At 41.1% G+C, this 20,153-nt stretch overlaps 1 protein-coding gene across 3 annotated transcripts; it reads left to right on the top strand.

Annotated features, from left to right (window-relative positions):
- Positions 1-893: 893 nt before the first annotated feature.
- On the top strand, positions 894-19,773 carry LOC138758677 (CDC42 small effector protein 2-A-like). Of its 3 annotated transcripts, none has more exons than XM_069927968.1 (5): positions 894-1,021; positions 8,036-8,307; positions 11,009-11,113; positions 15,802-15,945; positions 17,619-19,773. In XM_069927968.1, exons 2-4 carry the CDS (start codon positions 8,254-8,256, stop codon positions 15,901-15,903), a joined length of 261 nt encoding a protein of 86 aa, XP_069784069.1. In that variant the 5' UTR covers positions 894-1,021; positions 8,036-8,253; the 3' UTR covers positions 15,904-15,945; positions 17,619-19,773. The 3 variants fall into 3 exon arrangements, with proteins under 3 accessions (XP_069784069.1, XP_069784071.1, XP_069784070.1); XM_069927970.1 differs by lacking the exon at positions 894-1,021 and adding an exon at positions 1,160-1,254; XM_069927969.1 differs by lacking the exon at positions 894-1,021 and adding an exon at positions 1,274-1,471.
- Positions 19,774-20,153: the final 380 nt, after the last annotated feature.

Genomic DNA, 20,153 nt, shown 5'->3' with positions numbered 1-20,153 from the left:
GGACAAAGTGGCAATTCTCTGTCTGCCTTAAGGAAGCCAAAAGTTAAAGAATGTCATGTATATTACATTCTTCTTTCTTTCTTTGGCTTGGCTTTGCGGACGAATATTTATGGAGGGGGTAAAAAGTCCACGTCAGCTGCAGGCTCGTTTGTGGCTGACAAGTCCGATGCGGGACAGGCAGACACGGTTGCAGCGGTTGCAGGGGAAAATTGGTTGGTTGGGGTTGGGTGTTGGGTTTTTCCTCCTTTGCCTTTTGTCAGTGAGGTGGGCTCTGCGGTCTTCTTCAAAGGAGGTTGCTGCCCGCCAAACTGTGAGGCGCCAAGATGCACGGTTTGAGGCGTTATCAGCCCACTGGCGGTGGTCAATGTGGCAGGCACCAAGAGATTTCTTTAGGCAGTCCTTGTAACTTTTTTTTGGTGCACCTCTGTCACGGTGGCCAGTAGAGAGCTCGCCATATAACACGATCTTGGGAAGGCGATGGTCCTCCATTCTGGAGATGTGACCCATCCAGCGCAGCTGGATCTTCAACATTCTAAATGTAGTATTAAGTGACAATAATGGAACCTTTACCTTCCCTCTCGATTCCCTGAGCTCTCCCTCCTCCACTTATTACCGCCTACCTGTGGATCTGAGCTCCTCCCCCCCCCACCATTTTGTTCAGACGCCTGCCGACCTCGATGAAGGGCTCAAGCTCAAAACGGTGGTTATATCGTTTTATCTTTGCTATTTGACACTGCTCGACCTGCTGGGATTCTCCACTATTGGGCTTCGACTTCAACGAAAGTGTCTGCAGTCCTTAGTGTTTTCAGATTTGATTTCTAGCTGTAGATGTTTGAAGTTTAAGGTAGGGTGGCGGCAGTTTTAACGGTTTCTCATTACGTCACCCCGGCAGCTTCCGGGTTCCGTGACGTGGACTAGGATTTCCCCCCTCCCCCCGAGACTTTCAAGAAGCAGTAGCAGGAGAAGGGCAGAAAGACCCCGAGGAGCCGCGGACGGCGATCCAGGGCCCGGCGCCCCTCAGGTACCTCGTTAACAGGTCCTCCCTGGAATCCCGGCCACGCCGCCGGGTTCGGTGGCGGGCGGGAAACCATTAACATCGCGTGGCAGCCAAGTGACCACTCCGGGCAAGGAGGACCGCGTTGGTCATGTCGCCATTGGTCCGCTCCCATTGGGGAGGCGGGCGCTGTGGACGGCGCGTCTGGTTGATCGGCCCGTAGGGTCGGGCTCACCTAGTCGCTGGCAGTTCATTCCCGGGTAGGGATGCGGGCCTGTGTTTGTCGCTCTTTAAAGGAACCTCAAATGGCCCGTTGTTCTGCGATTTAAAGTTAAATTCACAATTTCCGATAGATTGGAGAGCCGCCCACCCACATCTGTCAATCACTATGACGTCAGTGCCATTGAGGCGGCCTTGTTGCTCCTTGTGGGGGTATGCCTTTACTGAGAAATCTGTGGGTTACTGTTTGTAAATTAGGTGAGGAGATGTAGTGTTACAACCCAGCTGCAGTAGTTATTCACCAAGACAAATGGTTAATTAAACAAAAGATGCTTTTAATTATCTTTAAACATAAAAATAGAATCAAACTTTCACTTAACTATTGACTTTCTTAACCTAACTTAATCCCCTTCTAATTCTAAGCGCACGTGTATGGAATGTGTGTGTGTAAGTTCAGAAAAGTTCTTTGGTTCACAGTCCAATCTCACTTCTCATTCCTCCAAGTTCTCTGGTTGCAGAGAATTCTTGTACTCTACACAGAATTTAACATGTGTAAAGTTCACCAGGCTTTGATGCTCGAAAGGTAAATGGTTACCGCTCAGGAAGGCTCTTGTCGGTTTTCAGAGAGAGATTTGTTGTTCAAGGACATCCACAACTCCACTCCAGTGTCTTGCTGACAAAATTTGCCCCTTCAGGGTTCTCCAGATGATATCCTCTATCTTTCAGGTCATCATAGAGTTACTTTTTGTTTCTCTTATTCCAAGTGAAACATTACACAGCCAGTCCTCTTCTCTTGCATAAACCACAAAGGCTTCGACCAGACTGTCTTCCAAAAGCTTGCCAGCTTGTCCTGTTTCAGTCCCAGCAACTTCTGCTGTCAAGTGATCTCTGTCTCTGTCTCTCTCTCTCTCTCACACACACACACACACACACTCTGAGACTGAGAGAAAGCCTGTTTGACTCTCTCTGTTTACAAAACCACATGACCCTCCTACAACAGCAAAGTCTCCTTATGGACAGCAGCGACTCCAGCCTGTTCTTTCATTGTTGCCTTGGTAAACAATAATCCATTCGTAATGTCTCTTGAGCACTCTTCAAGGTGTGAGAAGACACTATGTTTAGCATATCTCCAGTATTTCAAATAAGATCTGTTTTAAAGTGTTTGCACGTGACCTACTCTAACAAACCTTTCCCAATTTATCTCCCAAAAACATTTCTATATACTCTGTTGCATTAGATAATTGAATTTTACAAGAAAATTTCAGTGCCTGACATTTTGCTGAAAGCATAATGCTGGAGAAACTTAGCAGGTCAAACAGTGTACTTTATATAGCAAAGATAAAGATATATATCCAACAATGAAGGGCTCAAGTCTAAAACATTGGTTATACATCTATACCTTTGCTATAAACAGTACACAGTTTGATCTGCTGAGTTTCTCCAGCATTGTGTTTTTACTTTAACCACGGTGTCTGCAGACTTTAGTGTTTTACTACCTTAGATTCAGAATTTATTGTTGTGAACACGACACAAAATTCATTGTTTTTGCGGCAGCAATCACTGTGCAAATATTTATGTAAACCACCCTTACAAAGTAAATAAAAATAGTGCAAGATCAAGACAAAGTGAGGCAGTGTCTGTGGTTCATTGTTCTTTCAGGAATATGATGGCAGAGGGGAAGAAGGTTTTTGTACCGTTGGGTGTTCATCTTCAGGCTCCTGAACCTCCTTCCTTATGGTAGCAGAGTGAAGGCTGGATGATGGGGGACCTTGATGATGGAGGCTGCCTTCTTAAGAGACTGACTCTTGTAGATGAGGCCAAATTTGGAATATTATGTGTTGTTCTGGTTAACTAGCTACAGGAAGGATATCAATAAGATGGAAAGAGTGCAGAGAAGATTTGCTACGATGTTTCTGGGTCTTCAGAGTTGAATTACAGGGAAAGATTAAACAGGTTAGGACTTTATTCCTTAGAGTGGAGAAGAATGAGGGGAGGATTTCATAGAGGTTTACAAGGTTATGAGCTGAGTGGATGCTAGTAGGCTTATTCCACTTAAATGGGGGAGATAAATATGAGAGGTCATCGTTTTAAGCAGAAAGGGGAAAGGTGCAGGGGAAACATTAGAGGAAAGTTCTTCAATTAGAGTGTGGTGAGAGTGTGGAATAAGCTGCCATCTGATGTGAACGCAGGGTTGATCTTAAATTTTAAGAATAAATTGGATAAATACATGGATCAGAGAGGTCTAGAGGGTTATGGAATGGCAGTAGATCTAGCACAGTGGTTCTCAACCTTTTTCTTTCCACTCTTTATACCACTTTTAAGTAATCCCTATGCCATTGGTGCTGTGTAATTAGTAAGGGATTGCTTAAAGTGGTATGTAAGTGGGAAGGGAAGGTTGAGAATCACTGCTCTAGACCTAAGTGTTACTGAAATATTTTGCTTGAGAAAAATTGTCATTGGCCAATTTCCAATGGAGTTATGAAACCATGCACATAACGAGTCAATTAGGTACAATTAAAACAGTGGTTTTCAAACTTTTTCTTTCCACCCACATACCACCTTAAGCAATCCCTTACTAATCACAGAACACCAATGGAATAGGCAATACTTAAAGTGGTATGTGAGTGGAAAGAAAAAGGTTGAGACCACTGGTCTAGCAGAATGATGGTTGGCACAGACTGGAAGGGCTGAATGGCCTGTTTTCTGTGCTGCAGCATTCTTTGTCCTCAATGGGGTGGTCTGGTGCCCGTGATATCACAGGCTGAGTTTAAAAGCCCTCTGCAGTTTCTCATTGTTCTGTGCATTGGCATCTCCGCACCAGACAGTGATGTAACCTGTCTATGGTACACCTGTAGAAGTTTCTGAGAGTCTTTGGTGTCTTGTATAGCAAAGATAAAGATACATAACCAATGTTTCAGACTTGAGCCCTTCATCAAGCATGGGAAATGTAGAGCAGATCGGCTCTTTGAGATGGTAAAGAAGAAGATCTGCAGATGTTGGGGTGCAGTGCAGTCCATAAATGTGCTGGAAAAACTCAGCAGGTCATGCATCCTCCACAGGATGTAAAAGGCAGTTGATGTTTTGGCCTGAGCACTTCATCAGGAATGTTGAAAATCAGGCAGGCATCTGAATTAAAAGGTTGCGAGGAGGGTGGGGGAAGAGTGCAGGTCACTGACCACATTTGGGCAGGTGATATTCTTTCCACAGCCTCATCATTCACATTGATGTGGCCTTTATGAGCTGTCTTTATGGCTGACAGCTACATTTTTCAAATTGTGCAGCATTGGATTTTTCTGCTCCTTATGTTGCTCATGGTAAAACATTTCAGATTTGTGGTTATGGCTCGTTGAAAGTTGATGCTTGCATGGATAAACTTATTCATTTCAGTATTTTATGTTTGTATTTAGATATCATCCATATGCTAGATATTTGTCCAATATAATATATTCCATAATTGTCAAGTATTCCATGCCTTCTGCATGAACGATGTTCTCTCTTCCAGTATATATATTTCATGAATAATTTCATCATTGTCAGATACTATTTATTCTCCTGTAATAAAACAATTATAAGATTAGACAAAATTGCCTTTAGTCTGCCATAAGACAGACAAAGGTTCGCCATTAGTATTAACATTGTCTGGTGCGCCTTAGAGAAGCAAAAGAGAGATCTCCCAGTCACTGAGAGTCCAGGGATTTGCCTCCAATGCTCCCCACAGCCCACGAAGCCACACAATTACAAAACCTCTGAAGCCTCTGTAACTTTCCATTTCAAACCATGGGAAACCTGAGACCAGATCCAAACCTTCGACACATTAAGGAAGCCTTCAAGGTCCAGAGCTGTTTGTGAGCCCTCCGTCCTCTCAGCACCCTCTCAAATCCCAGTTGTGATACCTGCTTCCCATGAGCCAGTCTCCTGCAGCCTGGTGTGAGTCCTTTGACCTCAAGTCGCTAGCAGCCCTTAGCCTATATGGGTTCCTCAAGTCACTAGCAGCCTGCCGCCTCTGTGTGTCCTTCAGCCGCCTTGGTCATCATCCTTGCGGTTGCCCACTTAACTTCTCACCATTGGTGGTTATCCCTGTTACTGGTGCCCTGTGCCAGTCCGCTGCTCCTCTGGAATCTGCAACCCCTCAAGGCAGCTGCAAAACTCGTGTTACTATCTTGGGCCAAGACTCTACGGTCACAGGATTTTAAGTAAAAACCATCGTCTCATTTAACAGGCTGTTTAAAGCATATATGGAGGCGTCAGCAGTAGATTGGGCAGTAGGACCACATGGGCCAGCACTGTGTCTCCACTCCCAGCTCTGGCAATGCCGCCATTTTAAATAATATTCTTGTACATCTATAATTTTGAATTTAGTTGAAGAATTTTGAATAGGCATGAGTAATAGGTTGGCTGTGCCCAAAGTTTTTTAAGCCTCTTTACCTCTGTCCCATATGATCCAGGAGGTTCCTTTTTGGAGCCCTTGGAACTAATTCAGAGATGAGCTGCTTCATCGTGACCATTGATGTAGGTTCATGAATGAAATCCTTTTGCTATTGTGGTTCAATTACTCAGTACCTCGGCTAAATGAATCATTGAAGCAGTGTGGCGCACATGCAACTTATAAAAATGGATGAGTTGAGCAATTAGACATTCCTGGCTTAATACATTTTGCTATTTAAAATGTGAAAATGTTTTTTTTTGATGAATGGCAATGAAATGGAAAGTGACAGAGGCTTCAGAGGTTTTACAATTGTGAATAGGAGGCTCCACAAATGTTAATCTGTCCATTCTTTCAGAAACTAATGAAACAACTTGTATATACAAAATTTTACTTTTCGAATTCATGCAGTTTGATATCTTAATCTCAGAATTAAAGTACCTTTAGTGTACATTCTTTATCTTTATAGCAGTAAAGCACCACATGTGGAAATCCTAATGAATTGAGGCTGGGATCCTAACTGAAACATGTGAGAAGCTCACATTGCCAATGCTTTTAGTCATTCCTTTTCAATGCACCAGATCCTGTACTCAATACACAGATTTATGAAGGCCAACATACCAAAAGCTTTCATCACCACCCTATTCAACTTTCAGGGAATTATGGACCAGAAATCCTAAATCCCTTTGTTCCCCTGCACTCCTCAATTGTCTTCCATTCAATGTGTATGATTTTTGCTGATTAGTCCTATCAATCAGGACTAGAAAATTCCAGAAACCCTTGATTCAGTGGGTTTATATATTGCATACCTGAACCATGTGAAAAGTTTCCAAGTTCCAACTCCATCAGTTGTGTTAGCTAATCCATAGTTCAACGACAATATAAATGGTTTTAGTGTTCATCAGAAAAGCTGTGGTTCAAGCCTCAAATCTCTAACCAGTCATCTTGCTGCATTAATCTGGTGATTGATCCTGTGGGAGGGCACCATTATGGAATGATTTCTGTTTATTGGGTAAATACAGAAAAGTAATGTTATGCGCGTCAAAAGAACCATAGACTTGTTGATCCAAACCAAAGCTTTTATTAACTAAAAGACTGGAACATAGGAACATAGGAAGTAGGAACAGGAGTAGGCCAAAAATGGCCCATCGAGACTGCTCCACCATTCAATATGATCATGGCTGATCTAATTTATGACCTAACTCCACCTACCTGCCTTCTCCCCTAATTCCTCTGTGTATATCACAAGTAGGTCGACCAGTCCAGAATGACCTGGTCTGGCTTGGAGCAATCCTTTAAGACCAGCCAGTAGGTGTGGCTACACTCTCAGCCAATCACAGAAATCCTACACTACCATCTGTACATATGTACATATACACATTGGTGATTTAATCTTTACAATCACAAGTAATTTACAGCATTATTCCTGTAAAGATGGATGATACCACTGTGGTATATTTTCTTAACAAAGAAGATTATTCCCTTGAAATAGAATCCTTGTCAAGAAAAGCTTTATTCCTTTGCAGCAGTATCCTATCAAAGGTGTTTGATTTGATACGGTATCATAAAACCTTCAACTATTGAAAGTTTAAAAATTCCTCCTTCTGATTTCATTCACTATTCAAGGACGTCGACTTGACTGGTGAAAGGATCAAATATTCCCGTGACGATCCCGCAGACTGAAATGTTTTGCAATGATTCATAATGTGGGCAGTTCCAAATATGAAAATACCTTGCTCTAATTTCCCAGATCAACTGACTGTAGATGAAATTGGTTTTGGACCCACCTGTGCCATTACTCAGGAGTAATGGAAAGATTGTAGAATGGTTGGATTTAGTGTTATTGGATTTGCAATATTTAGTCCATCTGATAGAAGTAGTTTCATGAAGATATTTACTTCGATGACCACAGTGTCTGACTAACTGGGTAATGACTGTACTTAAAAGAACTGACAAATGCTGAAAACGTCTGAGTCATGGGGCAAGCTACTAAAACACTGGGCTGTTGAAAACCCAGTCTCCCATGAATTCTGCAGGCAGAGACGAAACTTAGTGTCCAGCAGAGGACTAATGTTCTGTCTGACAGATTAAGGAGGACCCATCCATTTGAATGCTTTGGCTGTTCAGTGCTTTTAGGTGAGTTTATTGCTGTGGAATGAACAAGAGCAAGCTATATATGGTAAAGCTTACAATCATGTGATTTTCTTAGTGTGATGTACATCAGGGATATTTTAGTGAACCCTCACAAATTAGCTTCTAAAGTAGCTAGGTGAACTGTATTTACTATTTAAACTCAATGCAGTAACAGTCAGCTCAAAATTGTGGAATTCTATTGATGTCTAAGTGACTAGAAAAAGTAAATGATATTGTTTCACTAATGCAGACATTTATTTTTACAGCGTGGTTACAGTAGGACTGGTGAAGCAAAACCTGCTGCAGCATTGGAAGGAGGAACTTTCAGTAGAAAGACTAATAATAAGCTTGCCTGACTGTTGGATTCTGGCCACAAGTTCATGATCAGATTTTCGTGTAACATTTACATCTCTTGGTTTCTTTACGAACCAATATCACCCAAGTGATTCTGGATGTGTTAAATATTGCAAAATAACTTGTAATAATGAGTGAATTCTGGTTATGTTTCAATTGCTGTATTACAGAACAACCACAGCCGGTAAGTGCTCTTTTTCAATGGATGAATTCTATGATTTAGCTGCTTATTGATTTAGTCATGTATAGATCCATACTAATGGATTACTGAAGTTGTCAAATACATTCTTGAGAGAAGCCACAGTGATTGGAACAGGAGGAACATCCGTTATTTGTATTCTTGGATACTCTTGGGCACATTCATATTGCACAAGAGAGAAAATGCCGATATCTAACATTAAACACACACAATTGTTCTTATTTATGGTTTTCCATTGCCTTTATACTAAGACTAAATGGCCATAAAGATGTTTTGATGGGGCAAATCCTGGTGCAGACCCATGGAGAGTAGGTTGCAAAGCCTTGGAGCACCGCTGCGGGGTCCAATCGCCCAGTCTGACTGTTGTCGGCTTTGTATGGGCTTTAAATGGCCTGTTAAAGAAGCTGACGTGGTTTTATTTTAAAATACCATGACTGGATATCTGGCCCAAGATGGTGGCACCTATGATTGGCAGTGGCCACAAGGGATTGTGGACCCGGGGCATCAGAAAACGGGGAGACCACCCCCTCCCCCGCCCCCGGTTTGAGAAGAAGAAGCAAAGGAAATTACCTACAGGATGGTGACCTTGGTGGTGGACCAGTGAAGGGTCTCTGAGACTGAAAAACACACAGGTGGTGGACTGTTGGCCACTCAGGGCAAAGAACCCACACAAGCTGGAGGCTTGAGACTTACTGAAGGGGTGCCAGGTATCGGAACTGAGATGCAAGAGGGTGCTGGAAGCTTCCTTATTGTGTCAGAGGTATGCATCTGGAGCTCTGATTGCAGATAGTTACTTGGATCACATATCTGTCCTGCTACCCTCAGACCATTGGCAAAGCAAACTAGGTCGGTGCACAGAGAGATCAGTATGTGACAGGGGAATAGAAGATGGCACTAAGATCAGCCAGGGCTGAACTCTCCCGTGCTCCTTCGGCGACAAGAGGCGCATGTGGCAAGGGATCAAGACTATAACAGATCATGTCAACCTTGTGAATTGAGAACAATGATGCCTCCCTTCCAGACAGACTGAACATCTTCTATACAAGGTTTGATTACAAGAACAGGATAATGCCAAAGAAAGGTTCTTGTCCCCCTGATGAACAGGCCCCTTGCATAGCTGCAGTTGAGGTGAGGAGAACCCTATCCAAGGTACACCCACACAAGGTGGTAGGACTGGGCAACATACCAGATCAGATTCTGAAAGACTGGGCAGACCAACTGAGGAGGTCTTCATAGACATCTTCAATACCTCATTGCCTTCAGGGTTCAAGACAGCCACCATTATCCCAGTACCCAAGAGAATGACAGTAACAGGTCTCAATGACTTCTGCCCTGTGGCACTGACCTCCACCATTATGAAGTAGTTCAAGCATCTGGTTGATGGAATGCATCAAAGCACACCTCCCAGATCTGCTGGATCCATTTCAATTTGCCTAAGAAAAAACTGTTACACAGACGATGTTATAGCCTTGTTGCTTCACTCCATCCTGGCCCACCTGGAAAACAATGCCTCTTTCACCAGGATGCTGGTCATTGACTTCAGCTCGGCATTTAATACAATCATTCCCCAGATGCTGGTGAAGAAGCGATACTCATTATGACTCCACAACCCTCTCTTTAATCGGATCCTGGACTTTCTAGCGGAAAGGCCACAATCTGTCCGTGTCAGTAGCAGAATGTCGAGCACCGTCATGCTGAGCACTGACACATCTCAGGGCTGTGTGCTCAGTCTGCTCCTGTTCATGCTACTGACCAACAATTGCATCGCCAGATCCAGCTCTAACTGTGTCACCAAGTTTGCAGATGACACAACAGTCATTGGTCTCATCAGCAACAACAATAAGTCGCACTACAGAGAAGTGGTGGAAAGCTCATGAAATGGTGCAAGAGTAACAACTGAGTCTCAACATGGACAAGATGAACGAAATGATTGTCGATTTCAGGAGGATGAGGAATGACCACCTTCCACTACACATCAACAACTCTGTAGTGGAGAGAGTGACGAGCACTTCGTTCCTTGGAGTTCACTTAACTAGTGACCTATTGTGGTCACTCAACATCTCCTCACTTGTCAGGAAGGCGCAATAGAGACTGCACTTCCTGAGAAGACTGATCTATAGGAGCTCTATCGAGAACATCTGGCTGACTGCATCAGAGTGATATGGTTACTGCAGAGAAATGGATCGGAGGTCAATCCACAGGACCATGAGTGGCAGAGAGGATCACTGGAGTCTCCCTTCCCTCCCCCCTCCCCCTCCCCCCCCCCAATTGACACGATATACAGGGATCACTGTCTGCAGAGGGTGCGCAGAAATCATTGAAGACTCTTCCAGCATCTTCCTCTTTCCCATCGGGGAAGAGATCCAGGAGTATCAGAGCCACCACCACCAGGCTGAGGAGCGGCTTCTTCCCACCGACAGTGAGTCTGCTGAACCACCAAAGGAACTGCTCACACTAACCATCCGAGACTCTCATTTATATAAAGCAATATTTATTTATTTATTTGTATAGATATATAATACTTGCCCTGCATATGTATTAATTGTCTGTATGTCCATTATATCTGGTTGTTTGTCTGCACCGAAGACTGGAAAATGCTGTTTCATCAGGTTGTACTTGTACAATCAGATGACAATAAACTTGACTTGACTTGATCTCACCCCTAATATTTCTATTACTTTTGCAGAAGAGAAGGCGGCGGATAGATAGAAGCATGATTGGAGAGCCAACAAATTTTGTTCACACATCGCACATGGGGGCTGGAGATATGTTTGGGGATAAAATTAATTCTGTAAGTGACTCAGAAATCTTGAAAGCTTAGCAGATATTTTGTAATTTTGCTTTCCAACCATGTGAGAGAGTGGGTTAGTCAGCAGGTCACAAGAGATTAGATGTAATGATGCTTCCTGTTTTACATGTGCCAGTCTACTGTTATCAATGTGGTTGGAGGCATTAGAAGCTGTGGTTAGTTTCATTTTATTGTTGTAAAGTTGATTACAATATGAAAGAGGTCAGTTCAGCACAGAAATAGGTCCTTTTGGCTCACTCAGTTCAGCTGCCAAGATTCTTGATATAAAAGACTCCCACCTCTTGTGTAAAAACAAGCAAATGTATAAATGTCCATCAACATTTATCTCTGGTTCATTTTATGTCTGCATAACACTAGGGTAAAATGCAGTAACTAATCAGCACATCAGAGCCCTTCAGCTCGTGGCATCTCTGCTAACTATCATGCCCGTCTTTACAAATCCTATTTGCCTGTATTAGTTCCATATCCCTTTATGCCTTGCTCAATTAAGTGCCCATCCAAATGCATCTTAAATGTTGTTCCTCTTCCTGCCTCCACCTCTAACATCTCATTCTGGATACCATTTACACTTTGTGGAAAAAATGTACCTCTCAGATCAATGTTATGTCCTCTAGTTTTAGACATGTTTGCTGTGGGAACAGACATGGGTTATCTTTTCTATCTATGTCTTCAAAATTTTGTTTACTATATCATGTCACTTCTCCACCTCCTTTGCTCCAGACAAACAGACCCAGCCTGTTTGATCTCTCCTTGTCACTCAAACCTTCCAATTCTGTCTTCTCTTCCACGAGGAATAAACCAAATAGAAGCTACAGGGAGATTATGCTCCACTAACAGACAGCACCCAAGATTATAATTGAACTTGGAACCCTGGAGCTATGAGACAGCAGTGGTAATTGGTAATACTGCCATTCAGGACACATATACTCTTGGGTTGAACTTGAACCAGCATGTGAAGGATCTAAGGTTGTGTTGTGGCTGGGCACATAATTGCAGCGGCAAACCAACCCCACTTGTCCTGATCGGTCAGCGGGGCAGCCACGACAAAGATGGTGTTGCGGGTCCTTCTCTTCTAGCTCAGACGGGAAGTACACATATACACTTACGTCAGCACGATGTAAGTTCCGGGACACAAGGTGCAGACTCTGGATGGCCTTAAAGGGTAAATCAATTGTGCTAAACGAACTCACAGCCTGCTGTCTCAGTTCTTTCACTGAGTTCAACCACAACCCACTACAGTGGGTAATTTACCAGATATTATAAATCTGTATTCTACTTTAGGAGTTTATTATTCATGTCTACCATCCTGTTTATGGTTTCTGAAACTTGCAGTGATGTAACCCTTTTCATACTTGTGGAGGGTGTAGGACAAGAAGAATTCTTGGAATAATATTGTGGCTCCACCTAGCTGGGAAAATGCAGATGGAGTGAAACATGAAACTCTGCAGATACTGATTGTATTCTCAGAGATTGTAGTGTTTTTTTTTATTTAATTTTTTATTTTTCACACCATAAATCACATTAGCCATGATATACACTATTTCTTTTTCACACATATACAGTGACTTTTTCTCCCCCCCCCCCCCCCTTTCCTCCCAAACCACCCCCCCACCCCCCCCCCCTCATCCATTTTAGGTATACAATCTAGGTTGCATTAAGCCAGTCAGACAATGTTGTCATTCAACAAAAATACACCAGAAATTCTACTGAGTCCATTCTTTTCTTTCCTTCTCCTTCCATCAACTTAGGTTATGTTTGTCCCCGGTAAGTTTTCGCTATTGTATTTAATGTAAGGCTCCCATACTTGTTCGAATATTTCAATATTATTTCTTAACCTATATGTTATTTTTTCTAATGGAATACATTTATTCATTTAAATTTAGTAGTTTCTTCCTTTTAATTTGGTTATGTATTCCATTAATATTTAAAGTCATATAGTTCAGCGTAGCCATTTTATATTTTGTTTATCTTCTCTTTCCGTTTTTCCATCATTACCTTTCCTCCTTTTCCATTTCTGTTTTCTTATTTTCAACTCTTTATAAGACAACATTCCTACAACATCCAACATTTTCCTTATTCTCCTATTTCTATCTTCTTTATCCCCAATCTCCCCTTCCCCTCCTGAGTTGTCCTTTATCCCTTGTCGGACAACCACATCTCCCCTCTCCATTTGGATTTGCGAATCCACTCGCAAGCGTCAACTGATTTTGCAGTGACCGCTATTTCCCCCCACCCAGCCCCCCCCAGAAAAGATTTCACTTTTCATATGTCACAAAGGTCACTCTTTTAATTCCCTCCTTATTCTCTCTATTCCATTACCTTCCTTTATTAATTCTTGTCTATACTATCTATATTTTCCTCTAAGTACAGATACATTCACGTATGCACATTGTCTCTATTCACTCTTATACCTCTTTACCCGCATACATATCAATCGTGATCATTTTTACTCTCATTACCCGTCTTCATCCTTCAGTCTATTTTTGTCTTTACCCACATACATATCAATCGTGATCATTTTAACTCTCATTACCCGTCTTCATCCCTCAGTCTATTTTTGTAATTGTTCTGCAAATTTTTGTGCTTCTTCTGGATCCGAGAATAGTCTGTTTTGTTGTCCTGGAATAAATATTTTCAATACCGCTGGATGCTTTAGTATAAATTTATACCCTTTCTTCCATAAAATCGCCTTTGCTGTATTGAACTCTTTTCTCTTCTTTAGGAGTTCAAAACTTATATCTGGATAAATGAAGATTTTTTGCCCTTTATACTCCAGTGGTTTGTTGCCCTCTCTTACTTTTTCCATTGTCTTCTCCAGTACCTTTTCTCTTGTAGTATATCTTAGGAATTTTACTACAATAGATCTTGGTTTTTGTTGTGGTTGTGGTTTAGAGGCCAATACTCTATGTGCCCTTTCTATTTCCATTTCTTGCTGTAGTTCTGGACATCCTAGGGTCTTAGGGATCCACTCTTTTATAAACTCCCTCATATTCTTGCCTTCTTCATCTTCCTTAAGGCCCACTATCTTTATGTTATTTCTTCTGTTATGGTTTTCCATTGTATCTATTTTTTGAGCTAGTAGTTCTTGTGTCTCTTTAGTTTTTTTATTAGATTTCTCCAATTTCTTTTTTAAGTCTTCTACCTCCATTTCTGCTGCTACTGCCCGCTCTTCCATCTTGTCCATTTTCTTTCCCATTTCTGTTAAGGTCATCTCCATTTTATTTATTTTCTCTTCTGTGTTGTTTATTCTTTTTCTTAAATCCTTAAATTCCTGTGTTTGCCATTCTTTAAATGACTCCATGTATCCTTTAATAAGAGCAAGTATATCCTTTACCTTGCCTTTCTTTTCTTCTTCTATTTCACTGTACTCTTCCTCTTCCTCTTCTTCTTCCTCTGGGTTGACCATCTGTTGTTTCTTTGGTGCCCTTTCCTCCTCATCTTTCTTGTTTCTATTGTCTTCTGTGGTCTCTTCTTGCTGCAGGTGTTCTGCAGCTGTCGTTGCCGGCTGTGGAGATCGACTCCCCAGCTGGTCCCCCCTCCCGTCGGTGTGTTTTTTTTCATTTGCATCGCGCATGCGCGAGGAATCGCGCATGCGCGGTTGCGCACTTTTACTCGGCTCTGCGAGCCATTTTTGTAGTCCATTATTTACCGACCTGAGGGAGCGGGTTTCTCTCTCCGCAGCGGGCCTCTTCGAACAGGTAAGGCCTTCACCTCTTTCCTCCGTTGTCTTCTCTTCCTCTCTTCTTACCGTTGCTTTCGATTTTTCTTTTTTTGTCGCCATCTTCTTTCCACCTTTATACTCACTTTTCTGTAACTTTTATTTCTGTGCCTTTGTGTTTTCCTTTGTTTTTCCCGACTTTTCTGGAGAGGGCTGGAGTTCACCGTCCGGCCACTACTCCATCACGTGACTCCTCGTGATTGTAGTGTTTTGATGCGAAAACGAACAGAACATCACCAGAGCAAGTTACACTCCTGTGTGAAAACATTTTATTTTACTGTTACTTTCCTCCCTCTCCTTCCTACCCGTTTTTCGTGCCTTGTATTGGATACAATCTAGTTTGCTCAAGTGGGATAATGCATGTTGGTTATTCCACCTTCGAGAGATACCACCTACACTTGGTACCTGCAATGTGAAAACAGGTTCTATCTAATAATCGAGGAAAATTTTGAAAGACTCCGAGTAGATACCCCGAATCTGTTTCCTATGGGAAGAATGCCTAAAACTAGAGGATATAGGTTTATAGCGAGAGGGAGAAGATTTAAAAAGGATCTGAGGGGTAGTTTTTTTTCCACTTTAAGAGCAAATGTTATCCAAAATGTGCTGTCTCTTAGTTATTTTCCTGCTCAGTAATGTGCTGGGAATTGAGGTTAACTCCGTAAAGGTTGTGGATAAATCAGCCACCTCCTTACAAAGTGCGAATTGACAGATTAGCTCTTTGCTCAACTGCTACAGAAGTGGCAGTTCTTGAATATTGCTCCTGAGTGGAAGAGGCCTGATAGTTTGACTGATTTTCATAATATGTATGAATGTTGAACAAGCTACATTGAAAGGAAGCAGTTTTCCTCAGATGAATTAGAATGGAAATTACTTGCAAGAATGCTTGACAGTGCAGCATTGAAATAATAAATCTTTTATTCAACTAATGAGTCATCGTTTTATTCTGTTGCAGTTAAATGGTGAACAGGGCCAAATGCAATCCAAGGGTGGCTGCAGTGACCCTATGTCAATTGATATCCGGGCAATTCATCTCATCAATACATCGGCAGCATAGCATTATCAACAATAAAATTACATACTCCAGTTTATAAAATTAGTAAGTGTTACTGTAGTATTGATTATAGAATCAAGTAAAGCTTTTAACCATTTGGATTATCTTGGTGATTTTTGCATTACAGTATTTGGGCATTAAATACATTTGGGCATCAAGGGGAGAGATGTACTGACCATCCCTGCACTTGTACTGGGACTTACCTTATGGAAGTCTTGATTTCCAGCACTGGCTTTGGGCCATATCTGGTGGTGGCTTTCAGAAACGTACTGCTACCCCTGTACTGGGGAAACTTGACCTCTGACCCTGTGTTGTAAAAATATTGGCCTCATTTGCATGAAAAAGGAAGATTTGGCTACTGAGGAAAAGAGTGAATTTTGAATCATTTGAAATGGTGAACAACTTTAAATAATTTTCAGTATGTGAACATTTTAAATGTAAAACATCAAAGACATTTGCAATCAATTATTATAAAAGTTCCTTGTGGTGGTGCCAACTCACTGTGAGTTCAGAAAGGGAGCTGTTTGCTAATATTTGCACAATTCCATTCAAATTTTAAAGAAAACAAGCAGTTGTTGCCTGACTTCAGTAAGAAGTAGAATGTGTAATAAGTTGAAAGTAACAGCTTGTTGGTTCATGAGTAGTGACCATCTCCAAAAAGAGAGAATGTAGTTATCTACAGGCAGTTCCAGGGTATACGACAGGATTCTGTTCCTGAGGACTGTTTGTGACCTGTAAGTTGGAATGAAATAAAAACTTGTTGGAGAAACTGTGATGAGAAGGTGAGCAGGAATGGGAAGAGCAGCCACCAGTCGGCCTCACTGATTTGAAAAGTGAAAGAATAAGTTTGCTCAATGAGAGGTCAATTTTAGCTAGAAAATTGGAGAATATAGTCAGAAAGATGATTATGGCCAGAAAATTAGGAAAAAGGCTCATTTTAGATGGGGTTGAGAGAAAATGATGTGGAGGGAAGTTTCATTTCAGTGATTAAAGGGACAGGCAGGTGATTGGCATTTAAGGAGTCAAACGATTCTCCATCCCTCTGCTCAATGACTCAAGTCCACAAATGCCTTAATTTTAAACTTGTCAAATGTTTGTATTCATCACGTTCTGATTTCTGAATCCCCAGCTTTGATTTCCCCAATATTGACAACTGTGCCTTGAACTTTCTGCATACTAACCTCTGACATTCCTTCTTCAAACTTTCTTGCCTATCCAATCATCTTTTGAAATTCTTTAAATTATTATGGTTACCAAGATTTTTCTGTTGCCTATCCTAATGCCTCCATATTTATTTGTTGATTTCTGAAATCTTGCCATTTTAAAAATGCTGCAAAATGCAAGATTTCATGATTACAGATGAGTAAATGCATTCGGACCCATTCTGAAAAGTGCCTGCATGCTAATGTGAGCCAAGGGCAAGTTCATCTGATATTTGTCTCTCCTGCTTCTGACATTATGCAAAGAATTGGGTCTAAGAAAGGGGTGTCAGCTTTGAGACTATAAACAGTTGTGACTGATGGATGTTCTTTGTTGACAGTTTTGTGAGCAGAGAATGGTTTGGTTAGAGTTTGATGGTCAGATGTAGAAATGGAGATGTTGAAATGAAAAGCCTAGTGTAATTCAGTTCTGCAGATAATTCATGTTACATTTTTCTGCTTGACTAGTGTTTGAGCCATTTGTATTTGATCTATAATCTTAAAATACATTTTTTTCAGGTCCCTTTTGTCTTTAAAGTGTTCTTTTGTGACTCTTTCAATCTTCCGGTCAAGAGGTTTTCATATGGTTATTGAAGAAGAGTGGCTGCACTCCTTCCAAGAGAACTTGTCATCAAACGCAAATTGAAAGCACAGATAAACTGACCTTGGGTTTTCAGAAGTGGATGATACTTTCTTCAACATCAAGTGGATTTGTCAAATTGAAAGTGTTTTTAATCCATGATCAGCTGGTCTTGCAATAATTCTTTTTTTTAAATTTTTTAAATTTTTCACACTATGAACCATATTGACCAAAATACACATAAACATTTCTCTCTTCATTTTCTCCCCTTTCTCCCCCTCCCCACCCACTAAACGATTTGCAATAATTCTTGAAGTCATAGCTAACAATACGTAGTTGAGAAATAAAAGCTTTTTATCAGATTGAAAATGACTGCACAATAATATATGGAATGATATTTAAGTATTGTGTTCTGTGGGTTTATTTATATGAGAGTTGTGCTCACATCTTTGACACCATTGATTATTTTTATGTTGTTAATGATCTGGATTTCCATGTATTACAACATGAATAGAATATGCAGGTCCAATTACTCAATAATAGGGAATCAGATATTCAGATTGTTGCATCATTTTTTTAAAATAAAATGATTAATTAATGGGATCCAGTGCCCGAGCTCATTCCTCCTTGGAATAATATTGCCTCGGACAAATTTCAGCATGGTTATGTTTTCCTAGGTACAATCATTGAGCAATGTTGACCCGATAGATCTCAAAAGTGTAGATTGAGTGTATTACCTTTCAGTGCACTCTTTCTCAGGTGCTTGCCTTGATAGTACAGTCTTCCCCTCATGCATTCCCTTGCAAGGGTACAGTTGATCTGGTGAATTATTGCTGATGTGTTGTTCCCGAGGTGCATTTATTCTTTGGTACAGTCTTTTAGTTTCCCCTCCCTCCCCAAGATGCATTTCAAGCTTGGAGTGCAATTTCTCCAAGTATATTCGTTGCTGGGTTGCTTTTGTGCCACACCAGCTTTTATAGGCACTCTTAAAATCACTTGTTGGAGTTCATTTCCGATACAGGTATTGATTGCGCTGACTCTCATGTTATCTAATCAGTAAGCAATTTATTGAGAGTCATCATTTTTTTTAGCAGTGTGTGGCATGAAATGTAGTCTCTGAAGTATTAACTCAGGATTTACTGACAGTAAGCAAAATACACATCACAAGCAAGAAATACACAGATACCTCTGCACTAACTTGCTTGCAGAATGAAAACTCAAGCTGACTTTTCTGAGCAGCTATCCTTGTGATGGAATTATTGGCGATGCTGAATCTAGTTTGCAACTTGATTTTTGTATATCAAAATACAGTGCATTTCACTTGTAGTGACCTGTTGAACACAATTTTAATATTGAAATATAATTATACATAACTGATCAAGATTGTGATCAAGTTCCCATAATTCAAGCACCATTGGACTGGGGTGGTTGTAGAAGTGTAGAGCAATGCCAGGAGATGAAAATGTGGAGAGGAGGGATCAGGAGTGATCTAGAAATCACCAGGGAATTGATGAAGAGAATTGAAATTGTGATCACTTTGCTGATGGATATGAAACCATAATAAAATTATAAAATAACTACTGTCTGCATAAGAATAATCAGTGGATGTCAATTTTAAAAGTTTGATTTGTGTATCTTGTACATTCAATTTCCAGTCTGTGGAGCTGCGATATTACATTGTTTGTGCAATTGTTCTACTTTGTAATATTTTGAATGAAGATTTGGTTAACCTAGCTAATAGTTTTCCCAGTGTTCTCCAAATATTGAAACCACTTTAATAAATTTAAAACTAGAACACGACAGCAGTATTTGGATCAGATGTTTGTTGTGAAGACTTGTACTTCCTCCAGTACCAGATTGGGTGTCAACATGCTTATTGTCCAAGGGTTCCCCAAGGAATAGATCACAGATGTTATACACTATCAACACACATAATCTTGAAACAGACCTTTGCTATTCTACAGTCAGTGAGCTAATTTGTTTGGTGTAACTGCTCACTGTCAGGTGTAACTGATTGTACAATCACCAATGATGTGTGCTTTTCTATTGCAAAGAACCTGTGCCCTTCTGTGCATCAATAAATCTGGACTCTGAGCTTGTGTCCCATATTTCCTTCAGGCATGTTGTGAGGGCCAAATAAGGCAATGATAATCATGGGGGAGAGTGACACTCCTTGTCAGGTGACTTGTGTTGGGAGAACTACATGAGATACTTGGAATCCCCTGCTCATGTAGTGCAAACATCAAGAATGTAAGTGAAAATTTAAAAGAAAACGCATGCTGAAAAACAAAAGCACACTGGAAATATGTAGCAGGTCGGGTTGCATCTGTGGGAAGAGAAAAAAACATTTTGTGTTGGAAACCAGGGTGATAATGAGGATGGGAAGCTGTAAACATGATTATAAGGTTGGTGGTGATTAGGAGCATTTAGTGCATGAGGACGTAGATAAAAGAATGTGCAAATTGCAAAGCTGG

This window comes from Narcine bancroftii, chromosome 3 (assembly GCF_036971445.1).
Source record: "Narcine bancroftii isolate sNarBan1 chromosome 3, sNarBan1.hap1, whole genome shotgun sequence".
Lineage (NCBI taxonomy): Eukaryota > Metazoa > Chordata > Chondrichthyes > Torpediniformes > Narcinidae > Narcine > Narcine bancroftii.
This window is presented reverse-complemented; position numbering and strand designations above follow the sequence as displayed.